General features: G+C 31.4%; 3 protein-coding genes across 3 annotated transcripts; 1 reads left to right on the forward strand and 2 right to left on the reverse strand.

Moving 5' to 3' along the window:
* The first annotated feature begins 2,868 nt into the window (after positions 1 to 2,868).
* Positions 2,869 to 4,723, forward strand: LOC123909682 (UDP-glycosyltransferase 72E1-like). Its single transcript, XM_045960554.1, has one exon. The coding sequence runs from the start codon at positions 3,153 to 3,155 to the stop codon at positions 4,632 to 4,634; it is 1,482 nt and encodes a 493-aa protein (XP_045816510.1). The 5' UTR covers positions 2,869 to 3,152; the 3' UTR covers positions 4,635 to 4,723.
* A 6,299-nt stretch (positions 4,724 to 11,022) lies between these two features.
* Positions 11,023 to 18,350, reverse strand: LOC123907329 (aminopeptidase P1). The gene is made up of 16 exons (XM_045957541.1): positions 18,118 to 18,350; positions 17,913 to 17,976; positions 16,554 to 16,693; positions 15,783 to 16,067; positions 15,514 to 15,636; positions 14,808 to 15,125; positions 14,431 to 14,517; positions 14,231 to 14,298; positions 13,551 to 13,617; positions 12,949 to 13,083; positions 12,734 to 12,814; positions 12,350 to 12,404; positions 12,133 to 12,237; positions 11,950 to 12,015; positions 11,644 to 11,768; positions 11,023 to 11,384 (listed from the first exon to the last, which is right to left on the reverse strand). Exons 1-16 carry the CDS (start codon positions 18,211 to 18,213, stop codon positions 11,223 to 11,225), a joined length of 1,977 nt encoding a protein of 658 aa, XP_045813497.1. The 5' UTR covers positions 18,214 to 18,350; the 3' UTR covers positions 11,023 to 11,222.
* A 3,084-nt stretch (positions 18,351 to 21,434) lies between these two features.
* Positions 21,435 to 24,133, reverse strand: LOC123910980 (probable NAD(P)H dehydrogenase (quinone) FQR1-like 2). Its single transcript, XM_045962279.1, has 2 exons — positions 23,361 to 24,133; positions 21,435 to 21,902 (listed from the first exon to the last, which is right to left on the reverse strand). The coding sequence occupies exons 1-2, from the start codon at positions 23,891 to 23,893 to the stop codon at positions 21,674 to 21,676; spliced, it is 762 nt and encodes a 253-aa protein (XP_045818235.1). The 5' UTR covers positions 23,894 to 24,133; the 3' UTR covers positions 21,435 to 21,673.
* Positions 24,134 to 26,742: the final 2,609 nt, after the last annotated feature.

Raw genomic sequence — 26,742 nt, forward strand, 5'->3', positions numbered from 1 at the left:
GAGGTTAAAGAATTTGATAAAACTGTGACTAACCTCATAAAGTGTGACATTTATCCTTGTCTTTAGAGTCATTGGCTTTTGATGATTTGGCGAGAATACCATTTGATAACATCATCTTATATTTAGACAGATTTGAGAGTGTGACTTTTATCCTTGTAAGTAGAGTCATAACTTTAGCCAAATTCCATGAAGTTTTTTGCGACGTCACCTCAAGCGGTTCATAAAAGTAGTCAAAGAGAAAACCGTTATATCAAGTCATAAAACTCTATTTTAATAAATCAATATAAGAATGTTATAATTTAATTTGTCTTAAGAATTTACAAGTGAACATAAGATAATAATGAGGCAACATATGATTTATACAATATTTGGTGTCCGAATCAACAATATTGAGTCTAATAATTTCAAAATGTAATATTTTATTGAAATAATTCATATCGGTGACTACTAAATTTTTATTTTTTATTTTTGTTTACACCGAATATTTAAGACTCAGCTTTTGCGAATATATTATGTAAAATAGTGCACAATTATCAAATTTAATAAACACCAAATATTTATATGTTTAACAAAATAAATTTTGTATCTCATAAATCAAAATATGATATTAAAATAAAACAATTTTCTTAAATTTAATTTATAAAAATGTTACGGGTATCATATCATAATTTGATTCCATAAATAAAACAAAGTATATAATTAATTTTATGGAATAAAATATATTCCTTAATGACACATAATTAATTTGATTTGGAGAGTGAATAATTTCTTTAAGTGTCATAAAAGAGTAAAGAAATTACCATATTAATTTTGGACCAAAATATTTTGAGAATATGATATGAAAATTACAATTTATTCTCAAAGTAATAATTAATGTAAAATATTTTAAGTGTCCAAAATTTGTGCCAAAAGGACGAAAAAATATTTAATTACGCAGACCTCACGCGCTATCACGTGTTACTGCCCGCGAGTGGGCATTGATGTAAGTTGAACAAGTCTTCCTCGCCCAGTTACAGCGAAACGGGTTGCAATAACCCGCCGAATAATCCGGTTTGTTCTTGTACACATAGCGGAATGCGACGGTAAGGGACAGGTTTCGATCGTTATTTATTAACATGAAGAAATCCCAATAATATTTTAAGAATCATTCTTCAATCGATTCGTTACAGAGATTGAATATATTGGGTTTTTGGCAAAACAAATTTATACTGTCAATTTCTCAACGCGTGATTTTAGCCGCAATTATTTTAAGAAGATTTGTCGTCTTGATGCGTTTCTAATTATCGATGAAAGCACATAATATTAACGACAATAGAAATTCCAAGTAACAGTATAATACACGGTTCATGTTGATTCATGAATAAAATAGTGATTCATGTATTAAGATTATCAACAGTTAATCAGGCCATGATTCAAAACCACACACATATAATTGAAAACAAACATATGGCATATACATGTTAATATCACTACGCGACGATCTTAATTGAATCAGTATACGTATGCAATTATTATATATATAAAAGCCACTACTGGAAACAGATCATATGACATACAATTCAATTCATCGATTCAAAAGTAAATAGCCATAAAATATATCTAAGCGGCTCTGATACCAATTGAAAGGTTTTAATTATAGCCTTAGATCATAGATACATGATTATAAAAAACAAAAAAAAAAAGAAAGGAATATCTACTTTGAATATAATAGATCAAAGAAAGGAATAAAAAACAAAAAAAAAAAAAAAGATCAAAGAAAGGAATTGTGTACCTTGAATGACAGCGGATGAATCCACCATTGATTGAAACTAAGGAAAGGTTGAGAAGGTGCTTCTACCTCTCACTGATGAGAGATTATGCTTGTTATGTTTTTCAGTGTGTCTAGCTTAATGGGATGACTAGAATATATACTCATCAGTGGAGGCAAGGACCTCTCAATAGGCTGACTAGAAAGAACGGTCAAACTCATCACAGCCCGTTCAACATTAAGCCTTATAATAATGACAAGATAATATATTTAATTTTATACACATTTAAATTATTTTAATAAACTAATTAAAGTGAATCCAAAATATTCAACAGCATAAGGAAGAAACTTATGCACCATAACCACGTCCACAGATGTATATGTAGTTATGTACAGTAAGGGAAAAATTTAAAGCAAGTGGGGGCACTTGCCTGCAATGCTATCATTTTGATTAAGTCCGCCATAATGGAGTTCTTCAAAAGTTGACATTGTTGCATAAAAGACCATTGAAGTCCGCCAACTTGGAATGCTCATTACTTCATGAAGTAACTCAAATGAAGGGGAATTTTGTTTAAAAAAATATTAAAAATTAGTATTGTCTTGACATGACTTGTAGTATAGTATGTATGACTAGTAGAACTATAGAAGTAAGAATAAAATATTACTACTACGGCTTAACGGTGTGTTCGGTATGGTGGAAAGAAAGAAAAATTACGAAAATCAATAAATAAATTTATTTTAATTCAAATTTATTTATTGGTTTCTGTAATTTTCTTTATTCTATCTTTCATTTCATAAAATCAAACAAAACCTAAAATCGCACTAGTATTATAAATGAATGAGTTGCATAATTTTTACAAATTTTTATTTTGTTTTATTTTGTCAAATTATTATTATTATTATTATTATTATTATTATTATTATTATTAGTTTTATTTTGTCAAAGAAAAACTACAAATTTTTACAGTGCAACAATAAATTTAAATTTTTCTTCGGACAACTTTTAAATGGCAGTTATTCATTTTACTAAATTAAATACTCCCTCCGATATATATATAAGAAACATGTTACTTTTTAGATTTATTGTGAAATTGATGTATTTAAACAATAATATATTCCAAATATATAAATTTTATAATGACTCTAAAAAGTAAAATATTTTATCCAGGACCGGAGCAACATTTTTTAATGTAATACAATAGCAGTACATCGTATAATTAAAAGATTTACATATAAGAACAAATTTTGTGTCAGCGAGAAAATTAATGAATTGATCTTCCGTTACACCATTTGGCAGCAATGTCCATAAATACCTCTTCAACATCTTCATAACAGAGCAAGAAATTAAGCTCTGCTTTAAGAAAAAGCTTCTTCCATAAATCTCTTTAATTTCCATTTTACAACCATGGTCACTCCAAAAATTCATGCAGCCATTCTAGCAAGTCCTGGCATGGGACACTTAATTCCTACCATGGAATTAGCAAAACGTCTTACCACTCACCATGGTTTCGACGTCACCGTCTTCATCGTCACCACCGATTCATCCGATTCAGACAGAACAACTACATCAAAAATACTTCAACAAACATCCAACTTTAATGGCATCAACGTTGTTGTAACACCTCCAGTCAATGTCTCCGACAAACTTGATCCAAACAACCCATCGTTGGGTTTAAGAATTGTTTTAACTATGTTTGAATCTCTTCCTTATATTCAATCTCAAATATTATCCATGAAATTTCCTCCATCAGTTCTTATTGTGGATCTCTTTGGTACTATGGCTTTACCTATGGCACGTGATCTCCACATGTCTACTTATGTTTTCTTTGCAACAAATGCTTGGTTTTCTGCTGTTAGTATTTACCTTCCTTTCATAACAAAGGAAGCGTTTTCTAGACACGCGAATGATCATGAACCGCTTTTGATTCCGGGTTGTGAACCGCTTCGGTTTGAGGATACACTTGAAACGTTTGTCGCCCCATGGGGGCCTATTCACGAAGGCTACGTTGAAGCCGTAAAGGAGATATTGTCAGTTGATGGGATTCTTATGAATACGTGGCAAGATTTAGAGCCGACAGCTATTAAGGCCGTTACAGAAAATGGAATTTTGGGACAGTTTGCTAAAGGACCGGTTTATTCAATTGGACCGCTTGTGCGAACCGTTGAACCAAAGGAGAAGACCGAGGGTGAGAAATTAATTTTAAGTTGGCTTGACAAGCAACCAGATGAGTCGGTGATATATTTGTCGTTTGGAAGTGGTGGGACGATGTCAGAAGCTCAGATGAGAGAATTGGCTTATGGGTTAGAGTTGAGTAAGCAGAGGTTTATTTGGGTGGTGCGACAACCCATGGAGGAAGATGCATCTGCGGCGTTTTTCAACATAGGGAAGGGTGGTGATGGATTGGCAGTGGTGGATTACTTACCAGAGGGGTTTGTGAATAGGACTTCAGAGTTGGGGATTTGTGTCCCCATGTGGGCCCCACAGGCTGAGATTTTAAAACATCCAGCAACAGGTGGTTTTGTAACACATTGTGGTTGGAATTCTGTCTTGGAGAGTATCCTTAGCGGTGTTCCTATGGTTGCATGGCCCCTTTATGCCGAGCAAAAGATGAATGCTACTTTGTTGTCAGAGGAGCTTGGGGTGGCAGTGAGGGTGAAGGCAACTGATGGAGGAATCGTTTATAGGGAGCAAATAGCAATGTTGATTAGAAGAGTGATGGTGGACGAAGATGATATATGCATGAGGGTTAAAGTTAAGGAGTATAAGCTAAGCGGAGAGAAAGCTCTTTCTATGTTCGGTTCTTCTCATGAGTCGCTTTGTCAAATGGCGAAAGATTGTGAAGTTCATCTTCACTTGAATTCTGAGGCAAAATGTCGGGGTGCTTAAACAATAAATAAGACATGTTATGCATTTACATAATTTTTTATTGTAATTTAGTTACTATATGCAATCAATAAATTGTGTTTTTTTTTTTTATGAATACACATAGCTCCTGTTTTTTGTTGTTTCTTTAATCACGCTTAACTCATACTGTATTATTAATCATCAAATGCTTAATACAGTGTGATATATAAATATATAATCAACTATTTAGCGTGTGTTTGGTTCTGCGGCGGAGAGAATTGATTTTGACAGAATTGATTTTGTAAAATTGATTCTGGCCAAAATTGATTTTAAGCTGAAGTGGTTTATGTTTGGATATATTCATGAAAAAGTGAGTTGAACAAAAAATTTGAGTGTAAAAATCAATTCTAGAATCAGAAGCTACGATTTCTAGCTTCAAGTAGAATCAATTCTGGAGGCAGAATCAATTCTACTTTTGAGAAACCAAACAAGTCAGAATCAATTCTACACGTTCAGAATCAATTCTGGATGCTCCAGAATTGAAACCAAACATACACTTAATGACTAGCTAGGATACATGAAACTCTTAATAAAACTTTCCTCTATTTTTTTTTTTTTTTTAGCGTTTAGTAAAGAATGTTATTCACTCAAATTCGAACCAAACTCATTCACATGGACACTGTCTCCCTGCACATAATGGAATAACACTTCTATTATTCTATACATGAAATGTATAATCTAATATTGGAAGGCACATAAACAAAATTTCCGTCAAGAAAAAAATAAACAAAATTTACGTTAAATTTAACTATAAAAACTATTCCTTTCTCACAAAAGAAAAAAAACTATAAAAACTAATCCACATGACGTGTTGTAATTTGTGAACAAAACCTATGAGATAGCTTTGTCTTTTGTTAATTGGTGTTAATCCTTCGAGCCTTGTGGAATTCAAATGAGTTGTAAATTATATCTAAAAGTGTTAACACTACATGTCTAAGTCAGGAATCAAATTTAGGATATTGATTAATAAGTTAGAAGAGACTCGAATCATCTCATCTAAATGCTTTTGGATAGAGGCAATTAATTTTATAAATTACATTATAGAAAACAAGAGGACGAGAGCTTTATGTTATAATCGGTTGATTGATGCATTATTCAAATGTTATGTGAGTCATATATACTTACACTGTCTATGTTACTATGTAGACTTTTACGGGTCTATCTCCAAACATTTACCCATTTAACAAGTACTCCTATTGATGCTAATTTTTATGATATTCTATTGTCCACCATTGAGACATATATTGTGTGTCGACTTTTCTTTGTCAAACAAAATAAAACCTCTTGTCGTTTAGGGAGAAAAAAACTAGATTAAAATTTGGTATTTTTTTTTATATATTATTGGGATCTATCAAGATTTTATTAAACACTATTTATTTTGAGGGTTATAAATATTAAATTATTTTAAATTTCTTTTAAATTTTACGTAAATGATCCATGAAATATGAATGTTGTAAAATACACACACACAAAAAGGCTTCCTTCAAATCGCAAACATGTAAGCCCCCTAAAATTTAGTATAACATAATTTAATTCTTCGACTAAAAATATTAGCCCCCTAATAATTTATGTCTAATTCCGCCTCTGAATGAGATAATGCTCCAATCTTTTATATTATAAGCTTGTATACACAAGCAAACTCTAAACCCTAATTTGTTTTCTCTGTTTTCCCTCCATTTTATTTTGCAATTTTTATTAAAAAATAATACAATTTTGTCTTGAATAGGATTCGAACCCACAACCCCTCAATGCAAGGCAATATTTCTAACCACTATGGCAAGTATACCAATTTTGATTAAAATTATGTGCAATAATTGATAAGCACCATCAATTTTAAAAGTATATCATATCAAAATTATTGTTGACTATATTATTCATCACGAAATATTTTTATGTTTTTCCTGATCAATGATTTTTTTTCTACCGGATCATATTTTTATGTCTTTCCTGATCAATGATTTTTTTCTACCGGATCATAAATTTAGAGAATAATTATCATGTGAGATTTGGAAAGTTATTATCACGTGTAATTTGGAAAGTTATTATCAAACTCAATTCTGCTAAATCAATTTTTTTTGCAATACAACCAAACACAATCATAGTCATATCACTAATCACATTCATTATTTTGATTTTAACATTGCAGATTTAATATTAACCGATGATCAATTGATACAATATGCACTACCAGACCAATTGTGATTTAAATTATGTCCACAAAGTGTTAAGCTCCATCAACTCTCATAGGAAAAATTTCATACGATAATTAAGCACCATCAATTTTCATTGCACAATTTAAACAATTAAAAACCGATAATCTCTTATATTATAAGTTTGCTAACATAAGTTAACCCTAAACCAAATTTTTTCCCCTCTCATTTTCTCTTTCTTTTTATTGCAGCTTTATATTAAAAAAATACAGATTTGTCATTGAACCTGCATCCCTTACTTACAATAAAACCTTTCAACCGCTAAAACATGTGCTTCAATTATGAAAGAATTTAGGAAACATAATATATAAACCCTGTTTTCAATAAATTTGAACGGCGGAATTAATCACAATTTTTATTTATTTATGGATGTCTACTTAAGTTTATGTTCTTGATTATGTCTTTAATTTTTTTTTTAACCTTTAATTATCATCAATTTTTTAACCTTTAGTTATCAGCAATTATTTTTTAATAAGTAAACAAAACGATGTGGTTCCAAAATTATTTAAAAAATATATAAAATATAAAATAAGCACATAAACAAATATAGAATAATTAGTCCATGAAATTCTCTATACTACTCTTATTGAAAATGCTCTTGATATTTTTGTATTTTATTTTTTATTGTTACATATTACACCTAATTAGACTCATGCACCGCATGAGTCAAAGTTCTAGTTTAAGATAAAAATTAAATTGATGTGGCTTTTGAATTTTTCAAATTGATTTACAATTTTTTATTTAAATTGATTTAGAGGTAATGGGCCATATTCATGCAATAGATCGAGTCACCTTTCATCATAAGTCATAACTATATAGTATACAATTATGCATGGTCAACTATTCATGTATTCTTTGGCTTATTATTGAAATAATAATAGTTACAACTTCCAACACATTTCTATCTAAGAACTTTATCCCAAATTTTGAACTTCAATCTTACTAGGTCATAACACCTTCTTAGAACAAAGTTATATAAAAAAACTAACTCAAATTTTAATATTTTTATAGAAACAAGTTACCAATCACCGAAAAGAAATCTTTAATACTTGAGTACAAAATATAAATGGTTATGGGGCATCACCCCTTTTATTCAAAAAATAAATAGAAATTGGGACATCATGGTGTCACTCGCTGCCAAAGACGGTAAGAAACATTTTGCTAATATTTGTGACCGGAGGAAGTATTATAAAATAACCAAGAAAATTAACAGAGATATTACAAATTATAATAGAAATTGGGATTCAAATTTTGGTATTCTCACTTATTCATCTTAAAAAATGAATTTTAGTCACTAAGCTACTTGACAAAAAAATCATTATATTCGAATTTCAATTATTTTTTGCTTATTGAGATTATAGAGAACACGTCATTGAATTTGATTTTTATGTGAAGAAAATATAATTTGATTATGAACCGCACAATATTTAATCCGGTCAAAATAGAAAATCAAATTTAAAGATAATGCTAATAAAATGGTGAGAAATCATAAAAGCCAACAACACAGTCATAGTTATTATGGAAGAAAGTCAAGACGGACCACAGATCTATGACGCAGACTCTATCGTATTAAATTGCATTAATTCAGTTGAGTAAACGATGGCATTTAACAAGGGTGGAATTCGGTCAAAAAAACTAGGGTGGAAAAAAAATTTGCAAACCGATCTAAACTGAATAATCATAACCGAAAAATAGTCAAGTGGGCGGGTCGTCATGTTATCAATCACGTATTTTCATTTTTGGATGGGTTGAAATGGGTGGGTTCGATTTTCTAAAATCAACCAAACGGTAATCGAACCCGTCCAGATTGCATAAACTATAATATTTTGTTTTATTCAATACTCTCTCTGTCTAAATATATAAGATTTTTTTTGCAAAATTTGGTTATTTTATAATACTTCCTCCGGTCACAAATATTAGCAAAAAAAATTATTTATGCGGTGTTTAAGAAATTTTGTTAAATATAGTTAATTTTATTGATTTAATGCAAAATATGAGTTAAGTTTACTATGTTACCCCTTTTGAAAAGTATAAAAGTGTAAAAATGAAATAAATGTCTAAAAAAATAGAATTAAATAAAGGTATTAGGAATAGTAGTATTAATTAGTTTAAAAGTAGTTAATTTTTGCTTATAAAAGTGACCAAAATTTGAAGTATTTTTTTGCTTATAAATGTGACCGAAGGGAGTACTTTTTTCAAAGTTCAAGATTTGAAGTGTTTTTTTGCTTATAAATATGACCGAATGGGGTACTTTTTTCAAAGTTCAAGATGCATTAATTAAACTTTCACAAAATACCCCCTAATTAAATGAAGAAATGTAAAAGATCATTATTTTTCTCTCTTACTAATTGAAACGTAATTTTGTAAATTGTTGACAAATTTAATACAAAAATCACTTTTCTTAATTCTTGTGCTTTTGTGAAAGAGATCTTATATATTGGGACGGAGCGAGTATATATAAAACATGATAAAATGATTGGACATATCTCGAAACACAAGTCTCAAAATTGTTACAGTATGTTTCTTTAAAAAGTGGAAACCGAAAACAACTAGTAGTCAAAAACCACTAGCATAATAATAATAATTTTTTTTTTTCACATCTCATTACCTGAAACGAAAGTTGCAAGAAACAAATATTTCTCCATTAACACGTACATAATAATAACTAGGTTTACCTCTAGCAACACAACTCAATATTTCATCTCATCTTTTTGTTCATCATCATCACTATCCTCTTTTTTCTCATATCTTAATTTATTTTCTGTGTTTTTGTTATTGGTAGATATTTTGTATTTTCGTTTAAATTTTTTCTTTAGTTGTTTTGTTTAAAATTGAATTAATCGACCCATCAAATCGTCAATATGCACAAACCAAACCCGTAAAAATTGAACCTTGAAAAAAGGTTGGATTGGGTCTGCTGATTGCAACCACAGATTAGATCGAATGATATTTTTAGACCTATACCGTCCTACCCAACCCGTTATTCACCTCTACATTTAACATGGAAAAATAGTACAGTATTTCCTCGTAAAAAAAAACTATTTAATCAATTCGGGAGACACTTTTATTATAATCACTCAATACTAGAGTATATTATGTAAAGAGATAGTGATGTATAAAAGTTGTCAAAATCGTCTTAAAAAAAGTTTTCAAAAACATATTTACAATGTAGTAAAAAAAATTAAGATAATATACAATTTTTTTTAATCCATTATATGTTTCATTTTAACATTAATTCATTCTATATTATTACCCTTTTTTTTGACAAAATCTATATTATTACATCAGAGAATATTTGTATGAAATAAAATAATGACCAGACATGTTTCAAATTTAAGATCATTTCGCTAATACCTGGTAAATATAAATATAAATCTTTCTAAAAAACACCCTCACTCTAAATTTTTATTATTAAAAAATAGGAAATATTTTCTTTTCACTCAATTATTATTTGCTAAAAGAAGGACATTGCTCCCTCATCGTATGAGGAATATTAGAGAGAACCGCAACTGAAACAAAAGGTATCACGCAATATTTGCTCAATCTGACAAAATTAACTCCCTAAAACTTTAAGTTACTGTTGAGTCTTACTATAAAGGGTAAACTTATGCTTCAAGTCATGTCCTATACGCAAGAACTGCAAGCAAATGTATTCTTTCACCACTGGGGAAGAAAACCACTTATCTTGACAGCCACCTAAAAATGGTTATACTCAATTACAAGCCGTCAAGCAAGAACTCTTGGAAATAACACTAAATTTGGCTCTTGTCATTTTCAAGCGAAAGGCACAAGTCTCCAACATCTTATTTACAATAATAGGTTGATGATGATAAAACTACTGGTGAGTGGGGGATAGAAAACTACTTATGTGTCCCGAGAGCTTAGCTCAGTTGGTAAGACATTGCATTATATATGCAGGGGGGGGCGGAATTCGAACTCCAGTCATCTCACTTATCCACTTTAAGAGTGGAATTTCTAGCCACTAGACTACTTGACAAAAAAGAAAAACTACTTTTGTGTCTCGTGCACCTCAGTTCATAGCTGTACATTAATTTGAATGGACTTGGGCTCGAATTCTGAATTCTCCACTTCTGTGTGTGAGTCTTACACTTAGACTACTTGACCCCAAATAAAATAATAAATAACTGTTACGTATGCAATTTTAAAATATGCAAACCATATATTATTAGCAGCAGAGTAAATGTACATCCTGTATACTAGTTTGAAGTAGTCATACCAATAAGATGTTTGAAATCTATAATACAATAAATAAATAATAATATGAATACAGAAAGATAGCACAGATATATTACTCTGAAACAATGTAATTTATTAATTACTTTTCGATTCAAAACACAGCTCACACGATTACAGGTTCTGTAGCTTTCTTCAGCCATGCACTTTCAGCTTCATCCAAATATGGCGCCAAAATATCTCTACACTTCGAATGATAGGAGTTCAACCATTTTTTCTCTTCTGGATTTAGAAGGTTCAGGTCAATCAACTTTGTTTGATATGGTGCCTGGACGAGAAACATCAAACACTTACACCATGAAAAATCCAAACAAACATGGTTACATCATTGATGATATGGAATATGTTGTATTAGTTAACTCGCAAGTTGACTTTGTATTATAAAATTTAAATGAGAATGGAAAAATGTAACAGAATTCGATATGCCGAAAAGATATTTTGATGGTAATAAGGGCGATAAAATTAACATAAAATAAAGATCCCACGGGAAAAAGCTAAACACAATTAATACACAGTTTAGGACTTACCCAGGTAATATGCTCAAATGATAAGTAACCTTTATCACCAAAATTATAATTTGTATCAGCCTTGTTGATAACAAGCACATTCTCCAATCTTATCCCAAATGCTCCATCCTCGTAGTAACCAGGTTCTAAAAACCAATTCCAATGAATAAAACCAAAGAAATTTAAGTATAATCGAACATTTGTGGACTTCTAATGGCTAGTAAAATAAATTGGAAAAGATTCAGAACAATCAAATGAGAAAAAAGAAAAATGATTTGCTAATCCCATAGGCCACAGCACAGGCTATAACAATATCAAGATACTAACCATCTGTAACGGTCATGGAAGATTGCAGCGGTACATTTCGTGTTCTGAAACTGATTAAATGAGGTCCTGCACAAGTTATATGATATTAGTTTGAATTCTCATTTTGAATTGACATGAAAATGGAAATAAATTGAAAATAGAATCAAATTAAGGAATAGGGAAATTGTGATAGTTGATCTATACCTTCATGGACATTCAGGTAGGACCCAATACCGTGACCAGTTCCATGTCGATAATCAAGACCATACTTCCACAAAGGAATTCGAGCAAGAATATCAAGTGAGTGACCTACAAGAATTTTAAGAAAGGGAAAAAGTAGCTAAGTTCTCATGTTTGAAATGGAGACTAGCTCAAATTATGCCCAAAGAATCTAACGCAAAATAGTCAAATTTTGTAATACCATTTGTCCCATTAGGAAATATAGCATTTCCCAGAGCAATGTGACCCTTCAGGACCTGCACCAAGTTAAGAAAATCAAGCAACTTAACATAAATCTTCATCGAAGAATAAATAAAATTGGGAAAAAAGGACAATAACTGAAGTATGAACTCAGTTTGCAGACTAATAAGCTAGCAACTTTACTTTTATTAACAAGATATTAATTATTAAATGTTAAAAAGAGTTTCGCTTGCCAAAAAATCTAACACCAGGAGAATAATTACTAAACTTGTTCCCAAACTCAAAATCTCGCTCCCTATCGAGGTAAAAAACTCAGATATTAAATGATTCATGAAATAGTTTTGAAACCACACAACAATTAGAAAAAGTAAATAAAGGAACATACCGCTGTATAACATGCTTTCTCATGATCCGAAGGTCTCCCGAAATGAACTGTTCGTGTAATATCAGTTGTTCCATCCAGATACTACAATGATAAAACCAATTATCAATATACAGAAGTGGATATCATGATTAGAATACACCAAAACAATAAAGTTCCACTAATAATAACAATTTCCACAGACTTCAGGAAATGTCCATGACGCATACTAAACAGACCTGGGCTCCAGAATCAAAAAGATAAATTTTGTCTGGATCAAGCTCGGCACATGTTTCTGCCTCTGGAGAATAATGAATAATAGCTGCATTTGGGCCAACTGAGGAAATGGTAGGGAAACTCAATCCTCTGAAATGCTGAAAACAGATTAGATAAAAAAGAAGAAGTTAGAATCGAATAGACTGCATACTCTCTACAACATGCAAACATATCTACCCTCATGCCTTCATATTCCATTGAGATTATACAAAAGAAACATTTTTCCTTGTCACTTTCTCTTGTCTTCAAACATTATATGCTACCTAAATGCAGTCAAATTTCAATCCTGACATGGTTGAGAAAATGTGGTCCAATATGACGGTAAAATGAAGTTGATAAACAATAGTATTACTGTGTGACTCCTGCATGTTATGGTGCAGAGTCTGCAGAAATACTATATAAGCATTAAGCAACAGTTGAAAGTATGAGAAAGATAGAAACAGTTTTTCTCTATTGCTTATTTCAGAAGCCAAATTGGCATCTCCACAAGTGCATTTTTCTTGACACATCTTTTTGCTAAGAAAAACTTATCCAAAAGAAAACTTAATTGTTTAGTTGACTTCACCTCTTTTGATGCTCGAAATTCTTCAAGCTTGTCACTTACAGTCACCTCAGTCAATTTCAAGGACTGCCTGCCATAGTTTGAAAATTTGTGTAAGCATAGTGTATGATTCATATTTTTACCGAGGCATATTGAGCTAATTACATCAAAGGTTTTCAAAGACTCAACATTTTCATGAATAAGAAAGGTAATATTCTGATGAAGGGCATGCTAATTTTCATGAAAATATTTATATTGGGAAGTACTATCTCACTGTCACAAACACCAACCCGGGCAACAGATGAAACCAGCTTGTCAATCGTTTTTCAATTTCCACAAAGTTATATAATATTAAGCATGTTAGAGTTTAGGATATCTTTGCCGTTTATCTAAGCATGTTAGAGTTTAGGACAGCTTGTACTTATTCCATTATCTATATATTAATCTTTACCGTTTAAAAAAAAAGTTTAGGACATCTAATATTTGAGAGGATGAATCATGCTAGTAGTAGTACTAGTAAAACACTCTGATGCACATTTTTCAACACTATTCCTAGGCACGTCTACACTGACCTCACTAAAATATGCGGACCCAACTCTCAATTTGATTGGACTGACTTGTGATTTAGCATACCACACATGAATTTCACTAGATAATGAAGTGTTGAAAGAGCAAGTTAGAAAATATAGTAAGAGGATACTTACAAATGTTTCTCCTTTTTTACAGTATTCTCCTCTAAAAAGTATCCAGATGCTCCATAAATATCCTGCATCTGCACATTGAACCAATATTTTGCATCATTAATTGACACCTCAGATCTTGCTGCATAATTTGACCGAAAAGAGACTAATGTCCTCATCCAAAAAATAAAACATGTCTAGAGACACAAGATCCGAATGCAAACCTTCTTATCCAGCCAAACAAGATATTGCACAACAGCCGCACCATCCCGAATATGTGCCTTTCTTAACCCATCCAACTCCACGGGGTTCTAAAAGCAATATAGTAATTAACAGTAAGTGAAATTGTATGTAATAAAATGAAAATAAATTTTTTAGATATCTATACATTCTTATAAAATTAATTGTTGAGGTATTTTTCTCAATTTCCTAAGATAATAAACGTAAGGGATGTCAAAATCCATTACAGTCTTCCATGTATAAAAATCTAATTGAAGCTTCCTAATCTATCAAGAAAGGTTGGTTTGAGAAAACTCCACATAACTTCTCTACTTTGCCAACAATCAAATGTCCTTTATAAAGGGGTATAAGTATATACAACCTTTAAAGCTTTTGGAAGAGCCAGAGGTGATTGCTGCAAGTGAACTGTATCAGGGTTCAGTTTTGAATACAGAGCATAACAGCATGAACCTGGATCAGCCCATATGAGATTGCTACTCTTTTCTCCTGTTTGATGTCTACCATTTACAATCTTATTGGTTTCACTGGGTAAGTTTTCAGATTCCTTCGTAACTTCCGCTAGACTACCCTTGGCAGTAGAAACGTAATCAAGCTCATCAGTTGCAAGCAATGCCGCGTCTAAGCTTACTTCTGTATACTCTTTAATTTTAATTCCATTCTCCTCTAAATGAGTTTTAACCTGGCACAAAAAAATTTCAATAAGTTGTGTTTCCAAAGTAGCATTTCCCAATCTAAAGATACAAATATAGTTATATATCTGGTACTTTTATAGCCATAGGATTCAGATAGCATCTCCCAATCTAAAGATACAAATATAGTTCTATATCTGGTACTTTATGATTCAGATGAGTAATATTGGAAATTTTGAAATCAAACCCTATCATTCTTATATATGTTATATAAGGTAGACAAATTTGTGTCATGATCCTACTCTACCATGAGTACATTATAGACATTCAGTAACTTTTTTTTGAGACGGCAAATATATTGATACTACTCTACCATGAGTAACTTGATATTATATATTTCTATGATTAGTTCTTGGTAATGAGACTGCTCTAACTGACCTCATTAGACACCTTTCGCTTGTCCACATATATGAAGGCAAAATTGGATGTCACAATAGCAAACGCGTGAACAACGGGACAGTATGCTACATCTTTTCCACGAATATTATACAGCCAAGCAACCTGTATTGGATGACGTTGAATAAAAGTTAAAAAACAAACATGATCTTCAAAAGGATGAACATTTGTGGCAGAAAATACTCTCTAACTGAAACAAACTGCAAGGGGAAAGAAACAAAAAGGGTGGACTATTAAGAGGATACACTCACTTCATCGAGTGCTGTAAAAATTATTCCACGAGCATGCTCCTGTACAAGCTTTTTTCTCAAATCTTTCAACTTATCTGTGACAGAGCGACCAGCAAACTTTAATGGTTGTACAACGGCAGCATTAATTTCTTCTTGTGGACGAGTTGACCATACTTCATCTACCAAATTTTTTGTTGTTTGGACCAGCTTCTGCTGTTTTTTGGCAAAAGCACGTTCCCATCTTTGAGCAGTATCGATTGAAATGCACCAAGGGTCAACCCCAATTGCTGCATCTTTTGGCAAGTTCTAGAAAATGGAAATGACTTATTAGTACAAACATCCCACACAAAAAGAAGCAATTCATGGATGAGGCAATACTTATTCACAATATTGTCTACATCACAGCTAGTGGTTTTTGTTTTCTAAATTTCCAATAGTTTCATGTCTATCCCTATTTTGACATTTCTATCTTCTACAAAATTACATTGCCATTCTTTCTCTTCCTGTCTCTCTATAATTCTCTTCCAAATCTTTTTTTTTCTTTCTATCTTCAATTTTTAACAAGAAAGCAAGTACAACCTCAGTCAGCACCTAAACAAGGAGAAGCTACTTATGGACAATATAACAACAATGCAAGATGCAGACAGATTATTCTTGATCCAATTCCAAGGTGTAGCATTATGCTTTGGTGAGGCAACCCATATGAAAAAAAAAAACATTTGCTAAATTTTGTCATTAGTGTTGATATTTAAAAATAGCATATATCAAAAAAATGCTTTTCTAAATTCTCACATCAGCCATCCAGATATCTACAGGAGGATCTTCAGCAAGACGCATTAGCTTCCACTGAGCACTAAGTTGTTGTTCAGCTTGCAAAAAATAACGTCCATCGGTCCAAAGTAGTGCTTCCTCCTTTGTAATAAGTGCCAAACCTGAATGCCATTTAAGAAAAAGTGAAAAACAAGAAAAAAAAATACTTCATTAATTTAGTCATGTTTAAAAATTGAAATACATAAGAGAAAAGACCATGGCATTGCTAAAATAGCAAACAACAGGTACAACTAGAAACTTCAACTGACAATGCATTTTATATCAGGGACTAACCATTTGGTCTAGGAATTCTTAATCACTTTCCTTCAACATGGATCATATATATCAAATACTCCAAGCTAACAAAAAATATAACGAATAAAAATGTTTTCAACATGGATTAGACATATCAAATTCCCTTAATCATTTCAATTCTCTGTAAATTGCTAGTCATGGATTATGTATACAGCTTATACAGTTAGGCTTATACTTATTTATAAGATGAATTAATAAGGATGAACTACATGAATCTACAAATACACTTCGATTGTTAATTTTAATTACCACTAAGATTTCCAAGTTGTTATCAGGTTGTTAGAGTCTATGAAATACAGACTCCGACACGGACACCTAACATGACACTACTAATATTAGAAACATATGACACCAACACCACTACATATATATTTATTTATTACAATTAAATAAAACATTAGTTTATTTATAAAAGATCTAATGTGAGAATCAAAATATATACTTGTTCATAATTGAAGAATTTATTTCATTAAAATAAGTTTTAAAATAACCTAAACTTATTGTGATCAACAATGTTTCGACACATCTATAACCTTTGTAGATGTGTCCAAAGCATGTGTAAAGTATGTCGATGCAAATAAAAAAATAATTTGAAAAACTGGTCCGAGTTGTCTGACGTGGGTTGTAGGAGTGTCACGCTAGTATTGGACACCAATCCAAAGAGTGTTGAAGCAAATCAAAAAACAAATCTTTTTGCAGCACTTTTTGAGTTGTCCGACATGTGTCGAACACCGCAACACGCCCCTAATCCTAGGTTAGAGTTGGTTAGTAGTTTTTTTTATCATTCTTCTAACTTCTATATAAATTATAAACCTTCCTCTGATTGTAGCATCTCAAGTAATGCATTTCAATTTAACTAATAATTTCCACTAAGATTTCCAAGAATTGATAACCACCGAAACCACGAAACAGAGAAATGTTGAACAGATAACGGATTACTTTGATCATCAAACCTATGTCTATGAACCCTAAATTAATAAAAAAAAAAAAAAAAACGCATCAAACAGTAATTGAATAGAAACTAACCAGCACTTCCGGTGAATCCAGAAACGAATGCGCGACGTTTATCACGTGCAGATACATATTCACTCTGCAAATTGATTAAAAAAAATCATTTTATCAATAAAGCAATTAAAAATTGATTAGAAATGAAAATTCGGATTAGAATAGATAATTAAAGATTTCGATCTATGAGAAAATCGATGATTGAGTAAGTAACTAAGTAACTAACCTGATGATAATCTTCAGAAGGAACGACTAAGGCATGAAGTGGTGGAGAGTGAGAAGCCATTAAAGACCTCAAAGCAGAGAGTGTTTCCGCCGCCATGTTTGTTTCTTCAGTCTCACCGCTGATGACTTTCGAGTTTTCGTGTAACAAAATGACCAAATTATAACGATGACAGGTTTATATAGTCAAAAACAATGAAGCATGAGATAGATATGCTTAGTTAAGATCGGTGGGAAATTCTAAAGAGGAGAACCGGTCATGAATAATATTATAATAAATACGAATTTTATAAAATTTATTGTTGGATTGAAAATTTATATTATATAAATCATCCATAAAAAAAATATAGAAAAATTGAAAATTATTTGATATATTATTGAGATCCATCAATATTAAAGGTTTATTAAATATCATAAATCTTATCTTGATATGTCTTAATAACATATCAAATAATATTATTTATATGATATAAACTTTCAATCTAACGATAGATTTTCTAAAATTCGTATTCAATAAATCACTTGTCCACGGTGGACCACTTGGTCGATCGTAGCATTAAGATAAGTATATGTTTTTTCTAAACTACCCTTCACAATTTTGGAGTATCTATCCATCGATCAATGAGAGCAAGTCATATCCATGTTAATTAAAAGTTAGTTACAAGTTTTTTTTACTATAAGTTAGTTGCAAGTTAGTTGTTATACCACCGGAAATCTATTTTGTGGCATGTTTTTATTGGTTGATGGTAAATGCTAAAAATTATGAAAGGGTGACTAGGCCTAAGCCTATGATATGTCAATATATTATTGCAAAATAAATTTACGCGAAAATAAAAATTATATATATATTAAAAAATTTAATATACAATTTTAAATATTTTTTATAGACGGTGTCCACAAATTTTAACTTTATCTTCTAATTTCTTGTTTGGTGCACAGGATAGAGAGACAATATATGATATCCTATCCTATTCAAATTTCTTGTTTGGTGCACCGATTGGAAATAATAAAACAAACCTATTACTTATTCTATCCTATTGAGCCTTTGTTATTTTAATCCTGATTTTAAGTTGGGTTAGCAACATGATAGGATAAACATGTCACGCTTTTCCTCTCTTCGAGTCACGGTGAATACATTTTGCTGAATTTTTTTATTATTTGATTCACCATATTTTACATATGATATGCATACCAACCAACACGTATTACTCTTTATTTTTCCAGTAACCCACACGTGTTACTTGATTCCTCACCCACATACTATTTTTTTTTTACTAATCTTTGTATGTTTATATTATTGTTTTGGCTTAATTAGTAAAATGGTCCCTTAAAGATATTTTTGGTTTCAGATTGGTCCCTTAAAGAAAAAAAGGTCCAAATAGGTCCCTTAAAGAAAAAAAAATAGGTCCCTTAAAGACATCTCCGTTAATCAGTTTGGTCCCTAAAAAGAGGTCTAAATAGGACCAAACTGATTAACGGAGATGTCTTTAAGGGACCTATTCGGACTTTTTTTTTCTTTAAGGGACCTATTTGGACCTTTTTTTCTTTAAGGGACCAATCTGAAACCAAAAATATCTTTAAGGGATCATTTTACTAATTAAGCCTATTATTTTCAATTCTGTCAAAAAATATATTATTGTTTTCAAAATATATCAATGATTGAGTAATCTTTGTATGTTTACTTTTTTTATTGAATTAACTCCTTTCGAGTCAGGATCCTCTCGATTTGGAGAGGAAATGATAATCTCAAGTTTCTTTCATATTTAACTAACACGTGAAAAATATTTTTAATATATCATCTTTCTATATTTTTTTTAAAATTTTTTAGTAAAATTACAATGAATAATATAAAACTTACAATGTGATTAAAAGTAATAAGGATAAATTAGAAACTTTAGTGGTAATCGATTTTAATATATTAGTAATAGATAATTGTTTCAATACATGGTGGGCAATAATTATAAAATTAGGGACTAGCAATAAAACGAAATAGAAATATTTGGGAGGATAAAAACATCACATTTTTTGTAAAAAAAAAAAATCACATTTTTTATTTTTAAGAATGAAAAATCAAAATTCATTAATTTTTTAAGTATAAAAAACTTATTCAACCCTTTTTTTAATACCAACTAAAATATTATATTATTTTATTCTATAAAAAATGTGTATAAAATAATTTTTCATAACTTATTTTATTCTTCTTAATGTTAATTAAAAATATAAATTATTTGAATAAAAAAATTATTTATTTTTATAAAAAAATGTACATTTTCTTCACGAGAATAAATTTTTCATTTAAATATAACATGTATCTTATCAAGTCAATATCAAGTGTGCACCAAACATAGGATATGATAAAATAATGTTATCCTCTTTCTTACATGACAGGATATGTGTTTATCCTATCACTATCATATTTTATCCTTATCCAGCTTCTTTTCCTATCCTACTTCTATCCTATCATGTGCACCAAACGGACCCTAATAATCCAAACAAAAATACGGACCCTAATAATCCAAACAAAAATATTAGAGTAGCAACAATTTAGTAGATAAATGTATCATAATTTTAAAATTGTAATTGGTTAAGGTAATATGAAATGGACAGTTGGTAATGGAATCATAGAAAGAAAACAAACAAACAAAAAGAAAGAAAAACCAATTTTAAAAATGATGAATTGGTAACCTTGAAATTGAACGTCACAAAGAAGACTGTTTGATTCATTGATACTGAAAAATTAAGCAACCATGAGATAAACCGAACGTATAGACAGCGTATTAGAGCATCAGTGTATCGAATATATCATTTTAGAGTATCGGTGCTTTAGAGGACAAAAATATTTTAAGAAAATACTTGTTCAAAATAAAGAGTTGTACTTGCGTAAAATAGTAATAGTTTTACATCTATTTCTAGTTGAGATACGTTGTACTTGTTTGTATCGGCCATGAAGGATAGATGAATATGAAATTGCAACTATTTTTTCCAACTTTGACATACTCAGCAAGCTTTTGGGACTGATCATTCATCACCTCGTATTCATACTCTAAGGATGTTGATCCAGCAGTATGGAGATGAAGACACCATGATTCTCTCAATATTAATGGAAGTACGATGACAGATCCAAAAAAAGCATATTATGGGTCTAATCTGTAAGCAACAAGACAATTTTCAACTTGTTTTCTTCAATTAAGTGAATATCTTTTTTGACTTCAAAAAAATATTCACTTAGTTGAAGAAAACAAGTGAATCTCTTTTTTTTTTTTACTTCAATTAAGTGAATCTCTTAGTACCAATAAAAAGGGAGACATGAAAATACACAGATTCACAATAATATTTGATGTCTATGTATTAGAAACATGTATAACTTCCATAACAATGCAGAACATAGAACAACATGGGAATCCCTATCCCCGTCAAAACTGACACTGACAGTACGCAACAAAACTGTCATTCCTCGTCACAATGCAATGGAAAAAAACCAGATTAAATTTTACAGCAAAATAAGGTAAACAAAATCACACATATGACCAACAGTAATAGAATATATCAAGAAAACAGCATCAGGATTTGGCGAGCCGCTTGACTATGGCAGCCATATATTTGCCCTGATGCTCAGCAAGAGCAAGTTCTGTTTCGCTTGGCTCTCTTGTGCCATCACCTGCAAACACTCCTGCACCATATGGAGAACCACCTCTAATGGATTCCATATTGAACATTCCAGGTCCAAATGTATATCCAATTGGAACAAATAGCATTCCTTGATGTGCCAGCTGAGTGATTGCTGTCCAACTGTAATAAAAAGCACAAAAGTAAGTATCTGATGAGGTTTTTCGAGCAATATTACAGAAGAGAACTTTCTGATTTCCATCATGAAGTGGTATAAAATCTTTGTCTGAATATGCAGAGAGTATATAATGCTCATTAGATTTCAAGGATTCGACTTCTCTAAACTGATCATTCACTTCAGATGAAATAAGTGAGAAATAACAAAAATTTCCAGCGGCTATATTCCACGCCTAATTTCACAGGGAAATTCAAAGTGGCTCTATTTCGTTTTATATTTCATCCATATAGAAAGTCGAAAGATTTTATCTAGACATTGCAATGGTAAAAAAAGAAGAGAGGATTATGATGATATTTTAATCTTTTATACCAAAAGACAATAATACTTGAAGTGTTGAACTATATGTATAATAGCCACGTCAAAATTAAGGGCTATAACTTTCACTTTTCCCTCCAAAGTAAATCCTTAATGCTAGAGGAGTCAAATTTGGACTCCGAACAGCAGACACGTACTTCAATAGTTGAATGTAATTACGATCCATCAATAACATGCAACTCACATGAACTCAAGAATACAATGGAACATTCTTTTGTCTCCCATACTCATCAACTAACGCCAGTAAAAACCTGAGACTACTTTATGAGACACCAAAAGAAATTCCCCTATCAACTAAGACCAGACACACCAATAACCTAAGACCAGAAACACCATTGATCTAAGCAATTTTCTATGCTGCTAGTAAAGATGATTCTTATATGCCCTTGATCTTGAAAATAAACATCTCATGTGATAACACTAGGCAAACAAAAACATATAAGCACATTATTTCCCTCTTTTACTATTTGAAAAATAAAAATGATATGCAGAATGCAGTAAGACATTTCAATACAAGCCATGCTAAATCCATCTGGTAAGAAACAAGAAACAGAGCTGAACACAAGCCTTTTGAATATAAACGTGCAGACTAGAGACTATACATACATGTTTCAGAGAATGACTTATAATATATCCCTTGAAAAGCCTATGTTCCTTACAAATGGCCAACCAATTCCACATTGCATTTTCAATTTCTATCATTATGATTTATGATATACAATTCATCCAATGTCTTGGACATCAAAAGTGAGCTAGCTACTCAAATAAAGTCAATTTTTCAAAAAGATCATCTTTGCACTATTTGAAACAAGATCAACTTATATAACCTACTACTCCGACCATAATTATAAGCAAAAATTTACTTTTTTTTTCCAGATCCATTGAATAACCGGACACCTCGATTATTCATTGAATCTGAAAAATGAACTTTTGCTTATAGTTGTGGCCCGAGGAGTGGCACCAACACTTCACATCAAAGGTGTGTCGGGTGTCAGATACCAACACTACTCAGACACATTATTTACAACAAATGAACAAATAATTCATTTTCACAAATTCTAAGAAAATTCTGTATAAGAAATGCTTACGCAGTGGTTTCTTGACCGCCACCTTGAGTCCCGGTACTAACAAAGAATCCGGCAGGTTTTCCGGCAAGCTTTTGCCCGTTCCATAAACTCCCAGTAGAATCAAAAAAAGCTTTCATCTGCGCAGCCATAGAACCATACCTAGTTGGAAACCCAAACAAAAAACCATCAGCATCAACAAGCTCCTCCGGCGATATAACCGGAATAGTTTCATCTTTAATAGGTGCTTTCATCTGATTCAAGACATCAATTGACAATGTCTCAGGTACTCTGTATAAAACCCCTTCAACACCGTCAACGGCGTCAACACCTTGCTTCAACCTCTTTGCTAACCCTTCAACGTGACGGTACATCGAATAGAAAACGATGAAGATTTTGGATTTTGAATCGGTTTCTGGTGGTGGTAATGGTAATGGTAATGGTGTTTCTTGGATTGAGTTGTTGGATTCAGTGGTGGTGTTCGGCGGCGGTAATTGTTTGGTTAACGGTGGTGGTGCTTGTTTCTTGCTGGGAACACAGCCTCCTCCTTTTCCCATTGAGAGAGAAAATTGGGAATGTGAAATGTGTAAAAATGAAGAATTTTTGGAACTGAAAGAAAATGAAGAATTCAATTTTTATTTATTTCTTCAGGATTTCAGAAGTGAGAGTTCAGAGTTGGGTTTTTGAGATGAACAATGATTAGTGACGTCATCGTGTGGGGTTTTCAAATGAAAAAAAAGGGTAAAAGTTCCTAACCGTGTGGGGTTTTGTCAAAATTTTAAATTTACTTTTGAGGATAAAACTATTTTCTACTTTTGTCAATATTTTTATTTTCTAGTTTCAAGGATAAAACTATTTTTAATGGGTAATAATGTAACCACACGTTATTTCATATACATTATATATGTCATTCTTAATAATTTTATTGATCAATTATTTTATTTATTTATTTTATGAATGAAAGGTTGAATGAAATTGTGATGCTAACTATTGTATTTAATTAATTAGAGACCATTTTACTTTATCGTGATCATGAATTCCTCCAAGAATATATTTTCGGTGAATGGATATTGGAAAGTAATATTGTCAAGTTATAACTCTTCCACTTAAATTCTCTTAATGTTATGCTACATGTCCATTATTAACCATTATGCTCTTGCAACTATTTTTGGCATGTTACGTTTAATTTGACTCACATATTTGGTCGATTAATTCCCCTTTAAAGCTATTAACCGAGTCAATAATTGTAATTGTTCACTCACAATCATTTTGGGCGGTTTCACTATTTTATGCCTAAATTCAATTACCTCAAAATATTAATTTGAATCTTATCCCCTCTTTATTCCTCACATGATTTTCAAAAAGAACACTATAATATCATGATTTCCTCTTGAGTCGAACCTACGTAAAGCTAAGGGTGTGTAAAAAATCCAAGTATCCTTAATCAAATCATATTCAAAATTAATAACCAAATCCATTTTAGAAAAAAATCACATCAATCCAATAGAAAAAATCCAATTATAAATCATATCCAATTTTTTATAATTAGTTTAAAATTGGTTTTTAAATTGAGGACCAATAAGGAAAAAGCCCAATAGTTTTTTTTTGTTAAAAAAACCAATTTTCCAAATTCAATTAATTATATAATTTAATAAATAAATAATTAATAAGGTGGTGAAGGGAGTCGGTCAACGCGGTGGTCAATGCAGGACCACCGACGGCCGGTGCGGCGGAGATCCGGCGAGCACGGCGGCGGACGGTAATTTTTCGCCGACCTCTGGCGGACTTCTGATGAATGACGCGGTGGTTGGCGGCCCTGCTTCGGCAGCTGACCACCGTCAACCACCCTTTAATATTTAATTATTTTTTTATTTAACAAAATTTATTTATTTTTTAAATAATTATAAAAAACAGATTTTTGATGGTTTTATTCTTAAAAAAAATCTGTATTTTAATTATTTTGAGGTTAAAAAAATCTGATTTTTTGGGCTTAGTTTGAAATATGTTTGGGCTTAGGAAAAAAAACTTTTATGAGTTGATTATAAACCAATAATTCAAAAATTAAAGGAAAATTATGTTTTGTTTATAAACAATAATTATTAAATATGTTCTTTTAATCAATTAAACAAAAAAAATGGCTTAATTATTGTAAAAAAAAGGTTTAAATATATATGAATTAAAAGTTATAATAATGCATTTTTTAAAAAAAAAAAATATAATTTAGGATAAACCGGTTATAAATAAGTAACCTAATTTTTATTATAAAGCGGTTATAAATTGGTTATGAACTGGTTATAGACCATATCCAAATTAGTTTTGCAAAATAACCAATTTTTCATTAAAATGGTTTTGGATCTAAACCAAAACCATAAATATGGTTTGGTGTGGTGTGGTTTTTAAACCATGCACACCCCTACGTGAAGCTTTGTATTAAGTATGATTATGCTATGCTAAATTGTATTAAGTCTTGCCTTTGTGAGATTTTCGTGGATGGTAGAGTCTTGTGCTAGATAGAGAAGCGTTTAAGGTAAGGGTAGTTTCCTCATACAAGTTACTATGCATGAATTTGGTTGTATTGAAATATTGTATGATGATAGCCATGTGTGTGTTTTTTTAAAAATATTTGTGAATACATGATTTTTGGAATATTTGTGATGGTGTGAGTAGACATGGCATGAACATTCATTTTTTTATGTGGTGCTCGAGTCTTGTGCGTAAGGGGATACGTGATTATCTTATTTTTGTGGTGCTCCAGCCTTGTGTGTAAGGGGATATGTAATTTTTCCCCATTGGTATGGGTGACTATATCCGGATCATTTAAAATAAGAGTGTGCATTGTGTTATTATTTTTCAATGGTGTTTATGTGTGATTTGATTTATGCTCTATTTTATACGGCCAAGTTGTGTTTGGTTTTCTTGATATGGGCGATGGGAAAAGAATACTGACCCTTACCACTTACCACTACATGTATAAAGCTTGAAGATGAATATTGTTGGTGTGACGAATCGTTGCGTGCGCGGGGAAACAAAAGAGAGTTTTTACTTAAGTGTAATGTAAATATTTTGAAGTTGATGAGTTGTAATATTTTGGATTCAATAAATTTCTATATTTTCGGTTCAACAATTGATTTGTTTTGTGATAAATTATAAACATGCTTAAAAGAAAAGTTTATTTTCTAGAAATAATATAATTAGACGTAATGTCTTGGATCAAAATCCGGGGCGTTACATTCATCCTCTGGTTCCTAGGAGAATGGGGCCCTAGTAATCCAGAGTTCGGGGCGAGTTATGAGATCAAGTGGTTGGTTCCAGTCCCCTCCTAAATGTAGTTGCGGGGATCGAACCGTAGTCCTCCCTACCAAGTTCAGCGTCAATCACCACTGAACCAACTAACATTTGGTCAATC

Source organism: Trifolium pratense, linkage group LG2 (genome assembly GCF_020283565.1).
Source record: "Trifolium pratense cultivar HEN17-A07 linkage group LG2, ARS_RC_1.1, whole genome shotgun sequence".
Classification (NCBI taxonomy): domain Eukaryota; kingdom Viridiplantae; phylum Streptophyta; class Magnoliopsida; order Fabales; family Fabaceae; genus Trifolium; species Trifolium pratense.